This window comes from Denticeps clupeoides, chromosome 7 (genome assembly GCF_900700375.1).
Source record: "Denticeps clupeoides chromosome 7, fDenClu1.1, whole genome shotgun sequence".
Lineage (NCBI taxonomy): Eukaryota > Metazoa > Chordata > Actinopteri > Clupeiformes > Denticipitidae > Denticeps > Denticeps clupeoides.
The window spans coordinates 5,130,384-5,148,687 of NC_041713.1; the positions used below are offsets into that span (position 1 = coordinate 5,130,384).

Below are 18,304 nucleotides of genomic sequence, written 5' to 3' on the forward strand. Positions count from 1 at the left end.
CGTTTTAGAAAAAATGTCATGTTCATGTGCAGCTGGTAGTAAAACACGACGGCACGACAGCCATGAGAGATGTTCAAAAAGTTTTATTTCTAAAACCATATATGCATCCGTTGACTGGAATAATACAAGATAAGATAAGCATGCATGATCTGGCATCAGACCACCGTCTCATGAGGTACCAGCACGAGACATTTCACACTACAGCTAACCATAAAGATGCACAATGTACACAGAAGGCCAAGTCATCGGAAAACATGGATCGACCAAGTTTAAAAAAAAAAAAAAAAAAAAGTATAAAAAAAACGCTTTACTAGCTTTGAGAGTTTCTCTTGATCCTATTTTAAAATAGATTTTTCTTGGTGCATGTTGAATTCACCGGTTTTAAGCGCTATGGGCATGGTTATACATTGGGTGCACATGGGGTGTGCTAAAGACTTTTACGTATAAAGACTTTTCTGGATTGCACTGGGACATATATAATACATTTGTTACAGGAAAATGCATCTATAATTTCCTTATCGTGTAAAATGGCTGATTGGCAGATTGAGCCCTTTCTCTACGAATTCTGCAAATACTACTACTCAACACATAAATTAATGCTGCACCCCATGCAAGTTGTTTTGCGCACAGTGTAGTATACAGTCCGACCCTTTACAGTACATTCCACCTCTGCAAAACAATATCAGTTTCAGGTATAAATCAGGGCCGCTCATACCATGTAATCTAAGGCTGTAGAATGTTTTGACGATCGTATCTATTTGCACACAGCAGACAGAATGCATATTGGCATGAGAACGAAAAACTGAAAAAAAAAAAACCCATAAAAAAAATAAGGAAACGACACTTAAATTAATGGCAGAGATTATTTGTCCAGCCATTGTAAATAGTACAAACCATTGAAACCACAGCCCTTCCCTTGATTGGTTTGCAGTTTGCATGTGCTTTTTTTTTACGCTCTTAGAAGTAAACAATGCATCATTACACAATCAACAAAACAAAAAAAAAAAATCTGACTTTGTGAAGTAACAAATTTATTTAGCTTCACTCACCAGCAATACATAATTGTACTATATTAAGAAATAAAAATTCAATGTAAACAAAACTCCATTATATATATTTTTGAAATCTGATTCTAGGCTGTCTAGGCTTTGGCTTATTTAAGAACAGCAGGGAACACTGCACTGGGTCTATTTCGATTGCGGAATTTGCTACAGAAGGTGTATGTACACAAAGCTAGAGCGAGGGATTGGAGGTGTGGGTGAGTTTATGGGTCCTCGATGTCCAGGAAGTCTTTCTTGGGTGGACTGCTGCCGCGGTACCAGGAACAGGAGGCATCGCTACGCTCGATGCAGGCATAATTTCGGGCCTGGGTGCCCTTGTACGACCCCTCTAGCACCCGGTCTGTCCACAAACACTCTTCGGGAGCGCTGATGGCGCAGGGCAACGTCTGACACAGGACGACCTGACACACGGTGAAAAACAAAAGGTCCATGTTAAGGTGGAATGTGTTGAATGTGTGTTTTTTTTTTTTATACGATTCTACGATTGCTGTTTATTTTCATCATAAGCTAATATGAGTGGTTGTGTGTTTGTACTGTGTGTGTGTGTGTGTGTGTGTGTGTGTAGTTTATACCCGGCAGTTGCAGCCTGACTGGTAGCGCTCGTTCAGGTTGGTCATCTGTGTGTGGGTCAGGTCATTCCAAGGTTCCAGGAAGTCGCACATTGTCACGTACAAGGTTCCGTCGATCTCCATGTGGCCTGTCGAAGGCACGCACGGCACGTCAGATTTCTCACAAGGTAGCACGCGCAGGATTTTGGGGATAAATGTCGGGGTTCTCCAGAGCGTTTGTGGGAAACATTTCACGTTCCAGGCAACGTTTCTGCATATTCTGCAACGTTTTCGGAATATTTGTGGGCACTGTAGCTCTATTTTATCTGCTTAGAGCTTCTAAGTGTTTGGACTTGGTAAGTACATATTGGTCAATTCAGTTTAGTTGAACATCTGATGGGTCGTACCTGTGATCAGGTAGTCCTTGCCATTGCCGGCCTCTAGAGACACACCACACATGGCAGAGGAGGGTGCGGTAAAGACGGCAGTGACATCCTGGTCAGGACCCTTAAACATCTGATGGGAAAAGCAAAAGTAAATATCGATGATATTGATACACATTGATTACATATTGATGATGGAAGTTCTATTTAATCAAAATTTAAAAAAAAAGAAAAAAAAAAAGAAGACCTTTTTAGGGATATCTTCATTTTTCAGAGACCATTTTGGCCCATGTACAATCTGAACCCCCTCATCCCACCCTCAAGATGCAAATTTCATGGATTGTAATGACAAAAACCAAAACTGTGCTGCCTTATTTTGCCAAAAACAGAAATCACAATTATTTGTGAATTGATTGCAAACGGAGGGCTCAACTGCGAAATAATCGTTTTATCTCGAGTACGTTACTTTTGTAAATCACCAGAAGCTCTTACAGAAAGGGGGCGCGTCTATCTCACCTTTATCTGCTTGATGTCGTACTGAATCCTCTTGATGGGGTTGCCGTAAACGTCGTTGCCGGCGACGAATTCCTTTTTCGCAACCACCTTCGCTCTGATGACTGCAAAAGAGAACAGAGGACGTCCTCAGCACATCTGGAGCGAAGAATGTCCACCACAGTGCCTGGTCAGCGCCTGTTCCAACCGCCGGCCCGCCCCTCGGCCCACCGGGGGTTAAAACCAGCGCACGTGCGCAGCACCTAGAACGCGGCTCGGCCCGCGGAGTTCGCGTCCCGGCGCAACAAAGCGACAATTCACCGCCTCGGGGTGGATGAAAGCGCCGCGCCCCCCGCCCGCCCCCGTGCTGTACGCGAATTACGGCACAAGCTCCTTAGCGGGGGCGCACACAGAACGGGCCTTTACAGATCGTGACCACAGGCTCGTGGCAGGAGCATGGGTCACGTGGCGGGGAGGAAGGGGGTCTGCCGTTTCGTAAACGGCCAGATGTCGGTGCGCTTGGACGCCAAACGGACGGTGGCGACGCTGTGTCAATACGTGTGTGTGTGTGTGTGTGTGTGTGTGTGGTGTTGAGAAGCTGCCGAGCCGCATCATGGTTTTATGTCACTTTTTCAGAATGGAAAATGGAAATTTTCTGGGGGGGGCGGGGGAGAGAGAGAGAGAGAAGGGAGGGGGGGGCATGAGTATTTGATTAGCAGGAACCAGGGGAAGGAATGCGTAGGAGGAAGTCCATTCTGCCAGTGTGCGCTTTCATCTTCTCACCTTCTATAACCACACACACACACACACACACACACACACACACATAGAGGCACCTTTTCACTTCCACACCCACAGAATCAGACACATATTTAAACACGGCTCTTTAAAAGGGAATTGCAGCTATGTCGTTCCTCGGTTGATGGGCCTGTGGTCTGTTCTTCCTTATTCTTCAATAAACGACTGATCGCATTTGAACCAGGATTCCAACTGTCAAGAAAACAGCATTGGCTGAATTCACAAAAAAAAAAAAAAAAAAAAAACCCAATAACGTCACAATATAAAAGCATATAGTAACGGTAAGAGCCCAGACGGGAGGGAACGGGAGGGTTAAGTCCACCGCAGCGGCTCTGGAGCCTCCGATCACCGCGTGGGGGGAGAAACGAGCGGTGGACGCAGGGTGGTCGCCATCACGCAAACACACGCATACCACTCACACACGCAGCGAGTTGGAGTCGGCCGGACCCGCTATTCGCTCGTCACATGACCCCCCCCGCCCGCCTCTCTGTTTTCCTCTCTCGCCGTCTTCCATCCCTCGCTCACTGTGCCCCCCCCCCCCCCCCCCCCCCCCCCCCTCGCCAGATCTGTGTGTTTGGGCGGCGTGCCTGCATAGCTCTGGTGGTTGCCGGGTTGGGTGGGGGCCCGTGGGGGGAGCGGCGTGTGGTAATGGGGAGCAGATGTAGATGCTGTGTGGAGCTGCAGTCGCGGCGTTTCTCGGGCCCGTTCCGCCGTTTCTGCTGAACGCAGACGAAAAATAAACGGGGAAAAAAAGAACGAGAGAATGAAAAAAACAAAAAAACACACACACAAAAAAAAAAAACGTTCTTTGTGCGCGCTGGGGGGACGCGGGCTGATCCGAGAGTAAACAGGAACTCGCGCTGCACCGCGACATCAAGACCGGAGCAGCTTCTCTTCAGACTGCTCGCCAACAGCAACCACAGACTCTCCTACACCGTCCGAGTAATTAAGCAACACACTATCAGTAGCGGGCGTATACACATACACACACACACACACACACACACACACTGTAATATTTCATCCAGTTTTATCCAGTTTCCCAGTTCTCCTTTTTCCACACATTCATTCCATTCCAGGGCGAGCGCTCTCTCTCTCTCTCTCTCTGAGACACACACACACACACACACACACAGCAGTAGTGTTTACGTTGCAGGAATGAAAAGAAGGTTTGAGAGAGGGCCCTACTGTAATCCCCCCCCCCCCGCCCGCTCCTTCAACAAGAATCCCCGTCCCTCGTCAGTCGGCCACACCGTGCCAAACACGGGCACGCGCTGGCGTTGTACGCTACACACGCTGGCTGTGCGCAGTCTCGATATACACTCCGCGCGCGTTGTTTAACCTCGCACAATAATTCCGGGCTGCTGACAGAGTATCTAGCAGCCAGATCACGGTGGCTAACTTCAAAACACTCCGCCTCCGCTGCACATTTCAGTCCTGTGTTCCCAACGCCTCAAATCATCCTGACACACACACACACACAAGGGGACATTTTACACTTACATTTACAGCATTTACCAGACTTACAATCAGTAGTTACAGGGACAGTCCCCCCCCCGGAGACACTCAGGGTTAAGTGTCTTGCTCAGGGACACGATGGTAGTAAGTGGGGTTTGAACCCGGGTCTTCTGGTTCACAGGCGAGTGTGTTACCCACTAGGTTCCTACCCCCCATACACAGTGGGATTTGACTGATGACTCCGTGCAGGCATGTGCAGTTATGAGTGGGACTAACTAACTAACTAATAACTAACTTTACCAAGACGGCTGCCGGGTGATGGGACTTGGCTGCATCGGCAAACCGACACCCATCCAAGCTGGCTGTACGGACGGCGCCGATGTCACAGGAAGTGGCACAACACCGACGGCGGCGGCAGCGATCACTGCTGCAATTGTGCTGAAACGGTCGGAAGCTCAATTCACACTCGGTGAACCTTAATCCCGAACCTCAATCTAAATAATTCACAACAATAAAAAAAACAGTTTGGTTTTAACTGGGATTAGAATTTTTTTACATTCACCAAACAATCACCGACATTTTGCACTAAAATCGATGGCTCGCCTACCAAGCGCTTCACGCGTTTCGAAGGTGAGCACGAGCAGGCCGGCTGCTGAAGGTTGGGATGGTAGTAGTCCAGTGGGTACCACACTCGCCTATGAACCAGAAGACCCAGGTTCAAATCCCACTTACTACCATCGTGTCCCTGAGCAAGACACTTAACCCTGAGTGTCTCCAGGGGGGGGACTGTCCCTGTAACTACTGATTGTAAGTCGCTCTGGATAAGACCGTCTGATAAATGCTGTAAATGTAAAATGTCATGTGGTCACCAGCACAAAACGTCTGAAACACAGCTTCTTCTCATATTAATATGAGAAGATATATTATTATTATTATTATTACTGGGGAAATGTGTTTCTTGTTGTGTATTGCAGAACGAGTGACATTATAATGTCATCATTGTATCGGTGTGGCATCACATTGCGGTAATCTTTCAGAATCGCCACGGAACTTCATTTGCTGCCATATCAACGTGACAACGTGATAAATGGAACAGTTAGGTCTTAATTGCTTGACCCAAGCGAGCCCCGAAACTGGGCTCTGCGATTTAACACGTCCCGTTGTCATTTGCCGCACAGACCCCGTTTAAGATACCCTGATTTACGGGCTCGCTTCCCCCCCCGGCCAAAGCAAACGAACTGCAGGCGACTGGGGGAAAGACGGGGAAATGCCAAAACACCGTCTAACTGACAATTAAAATACCTAAGCGCTTATCCGCGTATTTCCGAAACTGAAACCGGCGCGAGTGAATATGGGGGAAATGGCGCGGGCAAAGCGGGACGGTAATCTGTAAAACAGCAGCCGGAGCCGCGGAGCCAGGCGGCATTTTAATGGGCGCCCCGCGGGACAAGCCGGGCCCTGTTCGGGCCGCCATTAGCATAAGTTTATGTGTGGAGCCGGCGGTCGGCGGGTGTCCAGACGGGCCGAATAAGAAGACATTCAGCGGGCCCGGAGCGCTCCCGGGGACGAGCGGGACCGCCATTACCGGCAGTGAGTCAGCTCCCGGCAAGCTCTGTTTAGCTCGTCCTTTACTGGTAGCGCCACGCCGCTTTCCCGGTGATGCGGACGGACCCGTGGGGCCCTTAATCTAAACTGCGGAGTTCCCGGGAACGCCGAGGAACGACTCGTTCCTGAGCGACGTGTACGTATGCGGCCTGGCGTTCTGTTAACGCCTGGAGCTGGAAGGAGAGGGAGGAGAGAACCAGATATGGAGGGACGAGCAGTCAGTGACCCTCTGGGGTGGAGGGGGGGGGGGGAACTTCCTCGCCGTCCGGAAAGTAAACCCACTCCTTTCGCAGGGCCGTGGTTCACCGTATCAGGCGGTGCAGACAGGCCTGATAACCACAGTCGGGCTGTAGCCTAAATAAAGGCCGTTCTCAGCCACACTTTATCGTTCTATCTACAATGCCCGGTCAGGATTCGTCTGGGTTGGTTCGCCGTCTTCATGCCTTAACACGATCTCGGCGCCTACGGTGGACCTCGGAAGGAGGAAGATCGCGGCCCAGGTGGCCAGATTAACACCTGAACCTGGCACGCTGCAAATTCCCACATTTCCCAACATACCGACCTGGGCGGTGCCATTCCGGGACCTTGCGCCGGGCCCCGACTCCGGGCTCACCTACGGGACTCCGCAAAAAATGAGCCACAAGCAGGGCGCAAGACTGATATCAGCGGCACCGGCACACCAAGACCCGTATTTCGGAAACACCCGGGACGCTTTTCTGCTTTCTTTAACCGTCTGGAACAGGGCGTGACGATGGGGTCAGAAAAGGGCGATAAGATTCCTTCGGGAACCGTAAGCGGTGCTGGAAATAAAACGCACCCGATGGCAAGCCGTGCGTCACGTTTTGAACGGCTAGACGAGGGGGGAAAAAATGAATCACCAAATAACCACAACTTTATGGTTATTGTGACACAATTTTTGCCCTGAAGAGATGCAGACACTCAACTGCACTGCACTGCAGTTACTGAAATCAGGGAAATATAGTTATCAAGTTAGTATTAATTATTACCGACCCGGATGTCGAATGGTTAACTCATTACAGCGCAGCCGACCGAAATCTACGGAAAAGTACGACTTATTTACGGCGTATCCCAAACCGAACCGCACTCTGCCGTGTTGGTTTGTACCGCCGTGGGGCTCGGTGCGTCGCGATATTTATCGCATCGTGGTTGCCGATACCCCGGGCGTCTCCAGTTACTGAAATCAGGGAAATATAGTTATCAAGTTAGTATTAATTATTACCGACCCGGATGTCGAATGTTAATTTTAATACAGCGCAGCCAACTGAAATCTACGGAAAAGTACGACTTGTTTACAGCGAATCCCAAACCGAACCGCACTCTGCCGTGTTGGTTTGTACCGCCGTGGGGCTCGGTGCATCGCGATATTTATCGTATCGTATCGTGGGCGCCGATACCCCGGGCGTCTCCGGACTCTTTTTCTTTCGGCCGTCGACGCGCGTTTCGCCGCCAACTTGTTGTAAAATCCCACCCGCGTCTCGGAGCCTCGGGTCGCGGCGGAGCAGAAGGTGTTTAAAAAAAAAAAAAGAAGAAGAAGAAAGAGGAAAAGTTGCGCCGCGTCGGCTCTTACCCACGTCCGCGTTGCAGAACGCCTGCTGGGGATGCAGCGGGGCGCAGCTGCAAGCCTCGGCGATCTTCCCCCCGCACAGGAGCGCCACGACCAGGGAGGCGAACACGCTGCTGTTCCGCGGCTTCATTTTTTTTTTTTTTTTTTTCTTGGTTCGGGTTTTTTTTTTTCTTTCTTCTTCTTCTTCTTCTTTTTTTTTTTTTTTTAAAGACGGGAGACCGGGGGGGGGGAGAGCGCGGGCACAAGTTGCCGTGTGGCGCGGAGTCGGCGGGCCGGAGGTGCGGTTGCTGCGCCCCCCCTGTGGAAGAAAAACTTGCGCCGGCGGACTGCGAGCTGGGCGGCGGACGGCGGGGCTTTTTATCGCGGCTCAGACGAGCTCCGCCTTCTCCGGGGCGACTGCCATGACACCGTCGTGTTGCGACAGTTTCTCAAAATAGACGAAAAAAAAAAAAAAAAAAAAAGGAAATATATATACCAAATACAGAGAGAGAGAGAGAGGAACCTTCCAGAACCTTCCAGAATTCTTGCATTCGAGAAACGGTCACCTGCCTCCGGTTCTCCACTTCCATTCCCCGGCTACAGGTTGAGCAGCACTGGGGGTCATCTGGTCGTTTGCTGGGTGACCACCAGGCCACCACGTCTCGCATCCACAGCCGTCGTCCATCACTGGGCCCCAGATGTGTTCCTCCCACTCGTGTGCAGCAGATGTTCATAATATTCTTGTGACGTTTCCTTTGGTGATGCATTATTGGTCCTTTTACTTTTGCGAATGTGAAATTGCACAAATAAATCTGGCCGACAACTGCAGGGTATCAAGTGTCACGTTGCAATTAAGGTGATATGTATAATTATTACACTTAACACTTGGGGTGATATTAGCCTAGTGGGTAACACACACGCCTATGAACCAGAAGCCCCAGGTTCAAACCCCACTTACTACCATCGTGTCCCTGAGCAAGACACTTAACCCTGAGTGTCTCCAGGGGGGGACTGTCCCTGTAACTACTGATTGTAAGTCGCTCTGGATAAGGGTGTCTGATAAATGCTGTAAATGTAAAATGTTCAGATATTGGCAAAGAATGGGCAACAAATTTCTTGCATTTTTAGGGTCTCTCTCTCTCTCTATATATATACACACACACAAACACACACATAGACATATATACACGTATTATGAAGAATATACAGTACAGGCCAAAAGATTGGACACACCTTCTCATTGAATGCGTTTTCTTTATTTTCATGACCATTTACGTTGGTAGATTCTCACTGAAGATATCAAAACTATGAATGAATGCATGTGGAGTTATGAACTTAACAAAAAAGGTGAAATAACAGGAAACATGTTTTATATTCTAGTTTCTTCATAATAGCCGCCCTTTGCTCTGATTACTGCTCACCCCAAACCATCTTGACTGGGTTCAGGTTCAGTTTTGATGCCTTCAGTGAGAATCTACCAACGTAAATGGTCATGAAAGTAAAGAGAACACATTGAATGGTTTACACATACACATACATATATACACACACGTACATATTGTGAATCCTTTTGAACTGACTTTTGTAATAGGCTTTTTGTACTATTTGCAATATGTAGTTTTGCTTCCTTCTCCTGTTGCTTCCTTCATTTCTGTTCAGCTCTTACACATATAATATAGCATTAATTACTAATACATAGCACATGATGATGATTAAAATATCTGATGACTTTCGTTTGTGATAAGAAAATTTCTTTCACCTTCCCTTTCCGCCCAGCTGTTCTCTGTATGCCTAGTCTGGAATGTCAAGGAAGACTAACAGTGACGCATCAGGGGGTGTTTTTTTTTTTTTTTTGGTTGGGTGAATTGCGTCTGGGAATGTTTTCTTTTCCTTTCCTTCCTTTTCTTTATTTTTTCTGTTGGAATGCCAGAGATAAAGGGGAAGGACATCATTCTGTTGCTGCATTAATTTCTATCTTTCCACACAAGGAAAGTGCGTAAAAGGGTCTGGTAACACTGACCCCTAACGGGAAGGGCATATCTATTGTGGCAACCTCACACGTACACGCAGGAGCTCCGCTTTATTGAAAAAGGGGAAGCACATGCACGTTTTCTGCATGAATCAGGAGAAGAACTCCTGAGATTACATCGTCACATTATTTTGTGGTCGTCCAATTGTGTGTTTTGGTATGCCTCCGACCTCTTCCCATGATTCCACACCAAAGAATCAGGGCTCACAAGCCCCCCTCCGCCTATGTCTTGCAAAGGGAATCGATCGGTCTGAATGAAGTCCTGCACTGAAACGACTTTGTCCAAGTTGTCTGGTGGTCATCCCTGAACTTGGGTCACCTCACGCAGTCTTGCAATCCCTTCGGTGGGTGAGTCAGGGTGAAACCGTGGACAGTTCGGGGGAAGCTGTCCTGCTGGCCTCAACTCGGGCCATCCCACATTCCCCCCCGCCACACTCTGTAGTGCGTAGTGTCTTTTCATTGGGATTTACTCATATGGAGGTGAGTTTATAAAAGGATTCTAGATGGATAAACTTCCCAGAAGTTTGTATTTAAAAAGAGATTTGTAAGACTTACAGGCCTGCACTCTGTTACAGCCAGCCAGGCATAAAGCATTTACCGTCCGCCTTGCCCATTACTTTTATGGAGGGGTTTAAACGATTTAGCTTGAACTAATTGTTGTGTGGGTGCATGAATGCGTTAATAGTAACTGACATTAATTATTACATCGCCGCAGTCCACTGAAAACCTTTGATTCAGTAGCCACTTGTGGTTTACTGATGACTCCCTTAGTTAATGCAAATCAATTATTTGTTTATAAGATTTTTCCATTATTCCATAACCCTTTCGTCTCTGACTTTTATTGTGAAAAATAAAAATTTGAGCAACCTGCGCATTTCATTTCATGTCATGTGCTGCAGACATGACGCAATGACAGCAGACATGGGTGACACAGCCTGAGACTAGCCATCCCTGTCGCATTAGTAAGAGCCCCCCAGCACCCACCAGGATGTCTCACAGCGGTTACTCACGTGAAGATGTCGCAACTCCTCTTACGGAAGGTAAGTGAAATTCTCCTGCTGAGGAGAAAGCAATTTCCCCGAAATGTAGTAAGACTGGGAATTACTGCAACCTTATTCCAAAACCAATCTGAACCTGTTTCTGCCTTCAACCTATAACAATATAATATATTTATATTTTAATATATATAATTGTATTATATATGATATAGACATATACACATAATATATAATACATGATATAAATACATGATATTGTTCTACATTTTGTGTGTATGTGTGTGTATATTGTGGCATAATATTGAGATGGCTCTGTCATAATTTTTTTCATATGATGAAGTAGCCTAATGGGTAACACACTCGCCTATGAACCAGAAGACCCAGGTTCAAATCCCACTTACTACCATTGTGTCCCTGAGCAAGACACTTAACCCTAAGTTGCTCCAGGGGGGGGCTGTCCCTGTAACTACTGATTGTATGTCGCTCTGGATAAGGGCCTCTGGTAAATGCTGTAATTGTAAAATGTCATGTTAACTTTAATACATAAAGTCACTCCATTTCAAAATGATGTTGCCCTTTTCCTTTAATCTGGGGCTGTCAAAACCAATATGTTAATTTCAGCATTTCATTTTGCATAATTAATGTTTTCATTAACGGCATCAACACAGCTGGGTTCTCTTTAATGTGTCAATGCTTGTGGGTGGGAGTGTCTGCCATGCAGGGAGCATGGGGGTGGCAACCAATCGTTGTTTCTTGCAGGCGACAACATAGATGCTTAAGCCGCTATAACTGATTTGCCAATGCATTCTGAACAAAAAATTGATTAGTTGATTGAAATGCTGATTTGAGTAGCTGGCATTCAGTTCAGCGACCCACAACATCACCTCATTCTAAATTAATGTGACGCACCTCTGTTGACGCCTCCAACACATACAAGTTAGGGTAGTGTTATGGTCTGAGCCTCTTTCCCACACTTGTAATAGTGGAAATATTATAGCAAGCGTTAGTCTTTAACTCTTTTTAAAATGGGCAATCTATTTAGCAATTTGTCATTTATGTAGCTTATTGGTCTGGATATGAACAACCAAGGGCTCTTTCATTCATTATTATTCATTAATATTTTTATTACTCATGGCAGAATGCACTAGAAACATGGCAGAATAATGAGAAAATAACACTAGAAAGAACGACAGGTTTCAATCATTATATAGGATTTCTATGTTTTGTAAAAGATGTTCTGTCAGTAATGGCTGCCTGCTGTAGTTATATGGGGCGCACAACGAACCGGTAGCTCAAATCACCGGAGCAGAGGTCAGACAGGGTCTGGCTGCTGTTGCTGGGCACGAGGGCCACGTAATCTTTGAACTCCTGCACATGAATGACGAAGCCATCGTTGCAGGCGAGCACGAGGCGATTGCTGTAGCTGCGGCCCGGCTGATAGGTGTTGAGCAAGAGCTGTGCGGCAGGGACAGTCTCACAACGGCGACCGGCGTTGATGCACTCCTGCTTGGTTAGGAACACCCGAGAGTTCCATGAGCCGTACCTCTGGGTCTGACGAATCCGGCTAAAGTGATCAGGAGTTTCGAAACTCTTACTGTTGTAATTCTGGTAAGGGTTATACTGATCTGGCCTAGAAGGAGATGTTGAGTTGATAATTGACGACCATAAGTCTGAGGTGTAGATGCGGGGCTGAAACACTTCACTGTCGTTCCTCATGTCCCGGGTGAGAAGGGAGAACTCTAGTGTGTGGAACCGAAAGCCCAGGAGCTCTCCGGCCAATAGGACGTCTTGAGAATTCTGGAACAGATCTGAGACCACATGCAGGTCATACAGCTGTTCTGGGGTCATCATGGGGAAGCGTATGAGCTTCAGAAGTGCAATGAGCTTTTCTTGCTCAGTGTGCCGAGCTGCATTCCAGGTGCCCACGGCCTTCAGGAGGGAGAGTTCATCATTCACCACCAGGTCTGAGCGCTGCAGCAGGGCGAACATGAGGCCTTCCGGAAGCTTCTCCCACTGTGCCGACTGAATCACGTTTGCCACGTTCCAGCTGAGGAACTCCAGCACATTTTCACGCAGAACCCTGTCGCCTGTGAGCTCAGCGTAATTATACAGCGAGACCTGTGTGCGGAAGGATCTGTCCGCGGGTAGCAGGTAAATGAAGAGGCGCCCCACATCCTCCATCAGCTCCACCAGGTCAAACTTGGACGCCAGCTGGTGGAGACACTGCGCAGACGAGGGCGTGACCTTGACACTGCGTGTGTACAGGTACCTGTAGGAATGAGCCAAGCGTTAAAAAACAACCATGGCACAAATCTTGGAACACCTTGTCTGGAAATACACACGTCACAGTCATTTCACATGTTCATGGCGTTTTAGCATGGGAGTGGTTTTGAAGGTTTTGTGGGTCCCGGAGTAAGACCCGGTTAAGGAAGTGGCCCCATAATCAGAAGGTTGCCGGTTCGAATCCTGATCCGCCAAGGTGCCACTGAGCAAAGCACCGTCCCCACACACCGCTCCCCGGGCGCCTGTCATGGCCGCCCACTGCTCACCAAGGGTGATGGGCTAAATGCAGAGGACACATTTCACTATGTGAACCGTGTGCCGTGCTGCTGCGTATCACAATGACAATCATTTCACTCTCACTTAACCCCAAAACCACTCCCCTCAACGCAGTATTGTGACAAACGTGTGCACCATTTCTCGCAACAGAGACACAGGAAACACAGGGCATGGAGGGTTTCCCCGGATGAGACCAGACAAACCACCTTAAAGCCAGAAGCTGTTTACACGTCCGTCCCTTCCGCGCCCACATAACACTGCCCGTCTCTTTCCCATAAAGGAGGGAATATTTTCCATTTTCACATGGCTTTAAAAAGCTCGAGCTGACCACAAATCAGCGCGCGGCGCGGTCAGGTCCGAGTTATTCTGTACGGCCGAGTAGTAAGAAATATTCAGCTGTTGGGCGGGTGAAAAATTGCTCCAGCACGTGTAAAATGACTCAGTGTGTGAGGGCCAGAGGCATCCCCTGTTACGTACAGTACGTGAGAAGAATCCACTTATTTACATGGTAAGATGGTGTGATTCAGTGAGGAAGTCATACCGGATGAAGTCTCGGACGTGAGGGCGGCAGCTGTGGCTGACCTCCAGGGTGTGGCTGTCGGTGAGGTTGAGTTCAGGGATGAGGGACAGGATGACGCGGTGGGCACAGATGGTCTCTTGTTTGCCGGGGACTTGGTTCTCCTCCACCTGCCCCCTCGTCTTTTGGGGGCTGACAATGGAGAAGGTGAAATCGCAGTCCTTCTCGGTGTCAAATAACTTCCCCAGCTGCTCAGGTAGCCCGATGGCATGAGTGGACATACTGGTGACGGCAGAATTTGGACCTACAGGAAACAACGAAGACAAAAAGTCCCCGTAACGCTAAAAGCGGTTAATATATAATTATTATTATTGAAGTCACCGCTGGGATTCACAATTTTTGCACAAAATACTTCACGTCCAGCATTTGTTGCTGTTCCTCACGTGTCCAGCAGAGGGCTTACCAGCTTCACACACCACACCAGCGTCTTCCTTGTGAGAACAGTCAGTCATGCCCCAGCCTTTAAACCCGCAGCCGGCCAGCACTCCCTCACTGCCCCTGCAGTTCAGATTGTCCAGCCAGATCTGGCCCGAGCCTGAAACACGCCCGACACACACGCCCAGCGGGCGACTGAGACGGAGCGGCCGACTCGGTGAGCACTCAGATGATGGGCTTAATGTAATATTTCACCTTGACCAAATGACCCTTCAACTCGCGCAAAGAGGGCCCTGCGGTAACCGAGCTGAGAGCACACGACCTGCGCCTCCTCCATCCCCCAGCCGTCGTCACACACCGTGCCCCAGGTCCCAGCATGGTACACCTCCACGCGGCCCTCGGAGGGCACCTGCCCCCCAACCAGACGCACGTCCCCCTCCTGCACCGGCCTGTCCTCACCTAAGACTCAAGGTCCGTTAGCGCAATGCCCACGGGGCGTAAAAAAAAAAAACAACAGCAGGCGTGGGCTTACCGCCTAACCAGTCCAGGATCAGCGTGTCCAGCTCACACACACAGTGAATCAGGATCAGCAGGGTGCAGATGCTCTTCAGCGCCATCCTTCTGAGCTGAGGAGCAAACACAGTCACGGTCTGCAACGCGAGACTGGCAGCGATATAAAGCACGTGCAGTTAGGGTTGCAACAAAATTTTATTCTTATGATTGTAGTGATGATTCATGATTATCTCAATTATTTTACGTGAATTGATTTAGACTTAAACTTAAGAAGCTATTTATTGCAGATTTTCAGACACTTAGAAAATATAAATGTGTAAATAAAATAAAATAATTACTGTACACATCTATAGGTAGCACAAAATCCTTAACTTGTGACGATAAAAAAATAAAGAAAATAATGTTAAACCTGTCTACATTAAAGCTTTAACAGTTCACAAATTACAGAACCCCAAAAGTGTTCAAAATTCAAAATGAATAAAAATGCTGTTTTTGGAATAAAGACCTCTGATATTGTCTCTCCTCGTTCCTCCTGTCATGATCCGCTTGAGGTGTTTTGTGTGTGTTTTACTTTTGCCGTGCTATTCTATGTTTTTGGTTGAAGTGGATTTATTCATTTATTTATTCATTGCAATGTTGTGGAAGTCTTGACAGTGGGTTTACGCTTCACAACGTGGTTAATCGTCAGACCGGTCACTCCCTGCAACCCTACGTGCAGTACATGAGCATCGTGGCGGTTATATAATCATTTAAATGCTACTGCATGTCCAACTGCCTTTGGTCATTATTTGCAATGGATGAGTTGTCCTTCATATTTCTTTATTTACACTATGTCATAAGTCATTTAAAAAATCTTTACAAATCTAAGGAACAAAAAGCAGACTGTATTTCACAATTTCGAAACCAGAAAAAAGCAGACGTTGACAATCATTGTCCTGCTTCCAACCCCTTCCCCAAAAAGAAAAACTATTTGCAATGTATAACATATTTAACCTATATAACATCTTTACATATTTTATAACCTTAAATGCATAATATGCAGGAAAACTATTACACAAATGTAAAAAAATCACGACACACTGTGTGAATGTATGTATGCATTTATATATATATATATATAGTGTGTGTATGCGTGTGTGTACATGTTCACACACTTTTGCACACATGTTGTTTATACAGCACATATTTTGGTGCATGTAGATATATTTGCATTGCACATAACGGTTAACAGTTTTAGCACATAAGCATTTCGCTCGCATGTACTCTACCTGCATACTTGTGACACGAGACTTTACAAGAGTGATATGATGTAATTTGATTTTTCAGATTTGCATTCATGCGGCGTGTGTGGAAAAAAAAACGTGCAAAAGGTCATATTCCAGTACTAAAATGATGGAAAGATTGATTTGGATTGCATTACAGCTTCAGTTCGACGGTGAATTTGTTTAAAAGAAATCCCTCTTACCGTTGAACCCGCGATGAGAAGAACGGCCCGCAGCTGCACGATCAGCGTCTATTAAACGAGTCCCTGGGTTTCGTTTCCCAAGAAAAGGTCCCGGTCGTGTTCACCGCGGCAAACGGAGTCTTGCGCAATAACCGACTCCCGACTCCGAACTCCCGACTCCAGTCTGGTCGGATTATTTCTATGATTTATTTGGTGGTTTAGTAGCATTCACGATCAGCACCGCAAGCGCTGTGTCTATTTGAATCGAAACACCCGAACAGTCGACATACATGACCGAATATGAGGGAAATGCTGCATAACACATCGAAGAGTCGAAAGAACCGACTCTTCTTGTTGGCGCCGTTCCCGTCACTGTGCAAACACGGCTGGTCGAAAGGTCGAAAGGTCGAGACCAGGATGGAGGCCACCGTGTTGGACTGAAGGTCAGTGTGTGTCCGAATCTCACAGAATCTCTCGGGGTTTATATGTTGTTCCATTGTATCTGGTTTTTTTTCTCTACACTCTTCTTAAAATCAACAACACTCATATCCAGAGCTATATTCCTATGTATTTTTACATTTTCCTGTTAAAATTATGCATTCACTTGCATGTCATGCATGATGCTTGTATTTTGTAATAACTACACCAGTCAGTACGTTTTCATTTGCACATCCTTCACTACTGTGCCTTTTATAGTTCTGTTGTCTAGACCCCGTGCATGCTGTTTTATTGCTGCAAATCTATCTAACTGTCTGTCATGGTGGAACTGTGGCAGTTGTGCAGGCAAAGAACCTTGTTTATGTAAAACCAGAGATTCTGTGAGATTCTGAGCTCGGTTCAGACATGCACTGACATTCAGTCCTACACCGTGGCCTCCATCCTGGTCTAGACCTTTCGACCAGCCGTGTTTGCACAGTGATGGGAACGGCGCCACAAGAAGACCAGTCTGATGAGTCCAAATTTGAGATCTTTGACCTGGCCTCCGTAGTCACCGGACCTGAATCCAATCGAGATGGTTTGGGGTGAGCTGGACCGCAGAGTGATGGCAAAGGGGCCAACAAGTGCTAAACACCTCTGGGAACTCCTTCAAGACTGTTGGAAAACCATTTTAGGTGACGACCTCTTGAAGCTCATCGAGAGAATGCCAAGAGTGTGCAAAGCAGTAATCAGAGCAAAGGGCGGCTATTTTATAGAAACTAGAATATTTTAAGACACTGCGTACTGTGTATGCTGTTGTATTGACAATAAACCTCTCTTGAAGGTCTTCATATAACCAACTGCATTAACATCACCCTGCCAGTAGAGGTCGCTAGCTATCAAATAATGAAGCAGCAGAAAGCAGCACAGTCAAAATCAAGTGATCCATGTTGTGATTTGTGGGTATGGTCCTCGCATCAGGATTTGAAGAGGGAGAAGGGATCCCTCTTCATCGCCCAAAAGGCTTTACCAAACGACCTGCTTATCTGAGATAGTCACACCAGACAGATCCTTGACACAGGATTTGTGGTCTGAAAGTGCCATACCAGCTGTGGACCTCCAGCGGTCTCCTACCTTGCATTGGGAGTGTAGAGCGATGCCTACCAGGTGTTCCTGCCTGACTGGAATGGCCACACTGAAAAACTGGCTCTAGCGGAAATGCAAAACGATATACCGCAAATTTACCTGCAAGGTCACAAAGTTCACTGTGTTATGTATGTCACCGTTTTAATCATTAGTGTTTTTTTTTATCTCTCTTCTTTTTCAATTTTTTTCCAATACAGGGCACAGTCAAGATATGTGCTTACGACGCCTAAGGAAAAAAGATCCTTGTACAACAAACGCATATTATGACATTTCTGTGCTATTTAACCCAGTTTTTAACACAGACATAATTCCATCCTTTTGACAGCTAAAGTACACC

At 47.0% G+C, this 18,304-nt stretch overlaps 2 protein-coding genes across 3 annotated transcripts; both read right to left on the bottom strand.

Annotated features, from left to right (window-relative positions):
* Positions 1-1,010: 1,010 nt before the first annotated feature.
* Positions 1,011-8,263, bottom strand: LOC114794788 (metalloproteinase inhibitor 2-like). Its single transcript, XM_028987576.1, has 5 exons — positions 7,934-8,263; positions 2,509-2,609; positions 2,017-2,125; positions 1,634-1,758; positions 1,011-1,462 (listed from the first exon to the last, which is right to left on the bottom strand). The coding sequence occupies exons 1-5, from the start codon at positions 8,058-8,060 to the stop codon at positions 1,265-1,267; spliced, it is 660 nt and encodes a 219-aa protein (XP_028843409.1). The 5' UTR covers positions 8,061-8,263; the 3' UTR covers positions 1,011-1,264.
* Positions 8,264-12,042: 3,779 nt separating this feature from the next.
* Positions 12,043-16,689, bottom strand: LOC114794787 (galectin-3-binding protein A-like). 2 transcript variants are annotated; one of them, XM_028987574.1, is made up of 6 exons: positions 16,426-16,689; positions 14,980-15,073; positions 14,703-14,906; positions 14,476-14,607; positions 14,037-14,316; positions 12,043-13,205 (listed from the first exon to the last, which is right to left on the bottom strand). In XM_028987574.1, the coding sequence occupies exons 2-6, from the start codon at positions 15,062-15,064 to the stop codon at positions 12,200-12,202; spliced, it is 1,707 nt and encodes a 568-aa protein (XP_028843407.1). In that variant the 5' UTR covers positions 15,065-15,073; positions 16,426-16,689; the 3' UTR covers positions 12,043-12,199. The 2 variants fall into 2 exon arrangements, with proteins under 2 accessions (XP_028843407.1, XP_028843408.1); XM_028987575.1 differs by having other exon boundaries at positions 14,980-15,068; positions 16,426-16,490.
* Positions 16,690-18,304: the final 1,615 nt, after the last annotated feature.

Coding starts and splice junctions, on each gene's coding strand:
- LOC114794788 (XM_028987576.1), bottom strand. CDS start 8,060: ATGAAGCCGCGGAACAGCAGCGTGTTCGCCTCCCTGGTCGTGGCGCTC. Junction 2,610..7,933: donor GTTCTGCAACGCGGACGTGG/GTAAGAGCCGAC, acceptor TCTCTTTTGCAG/TCATCAGAGCGAAGGTGGTT. Junction 2,126..2,508: donor ACGACATCAAGCAGATAAAG/GTGAGATAGACG, acceptor TTTTCCCATCAG/ATGTTTAAGGGTCCTGACCA.
- LOC114794787 (XM_028987574.1), bottom strand. CDS start 15,064: ATGGCGCTGAAGAGCATCTGCACCCTGCTGATCCTGATTCACTGTGTG. Junction 14,317..14,475: donor TGGTGTGGTGTGTGAAGCTG/GTAAGCCCTCTG, acceptor TGTTTCCTGTAG/GTCCAAATTCTGCCGTCACC. Junction 13,206..14,036: donor CACGTCCGAGACTTCATCCG/GTATGACTTCCT, acceptor TCATTCCTACAG/GTACCTGTACACACGCAGTG.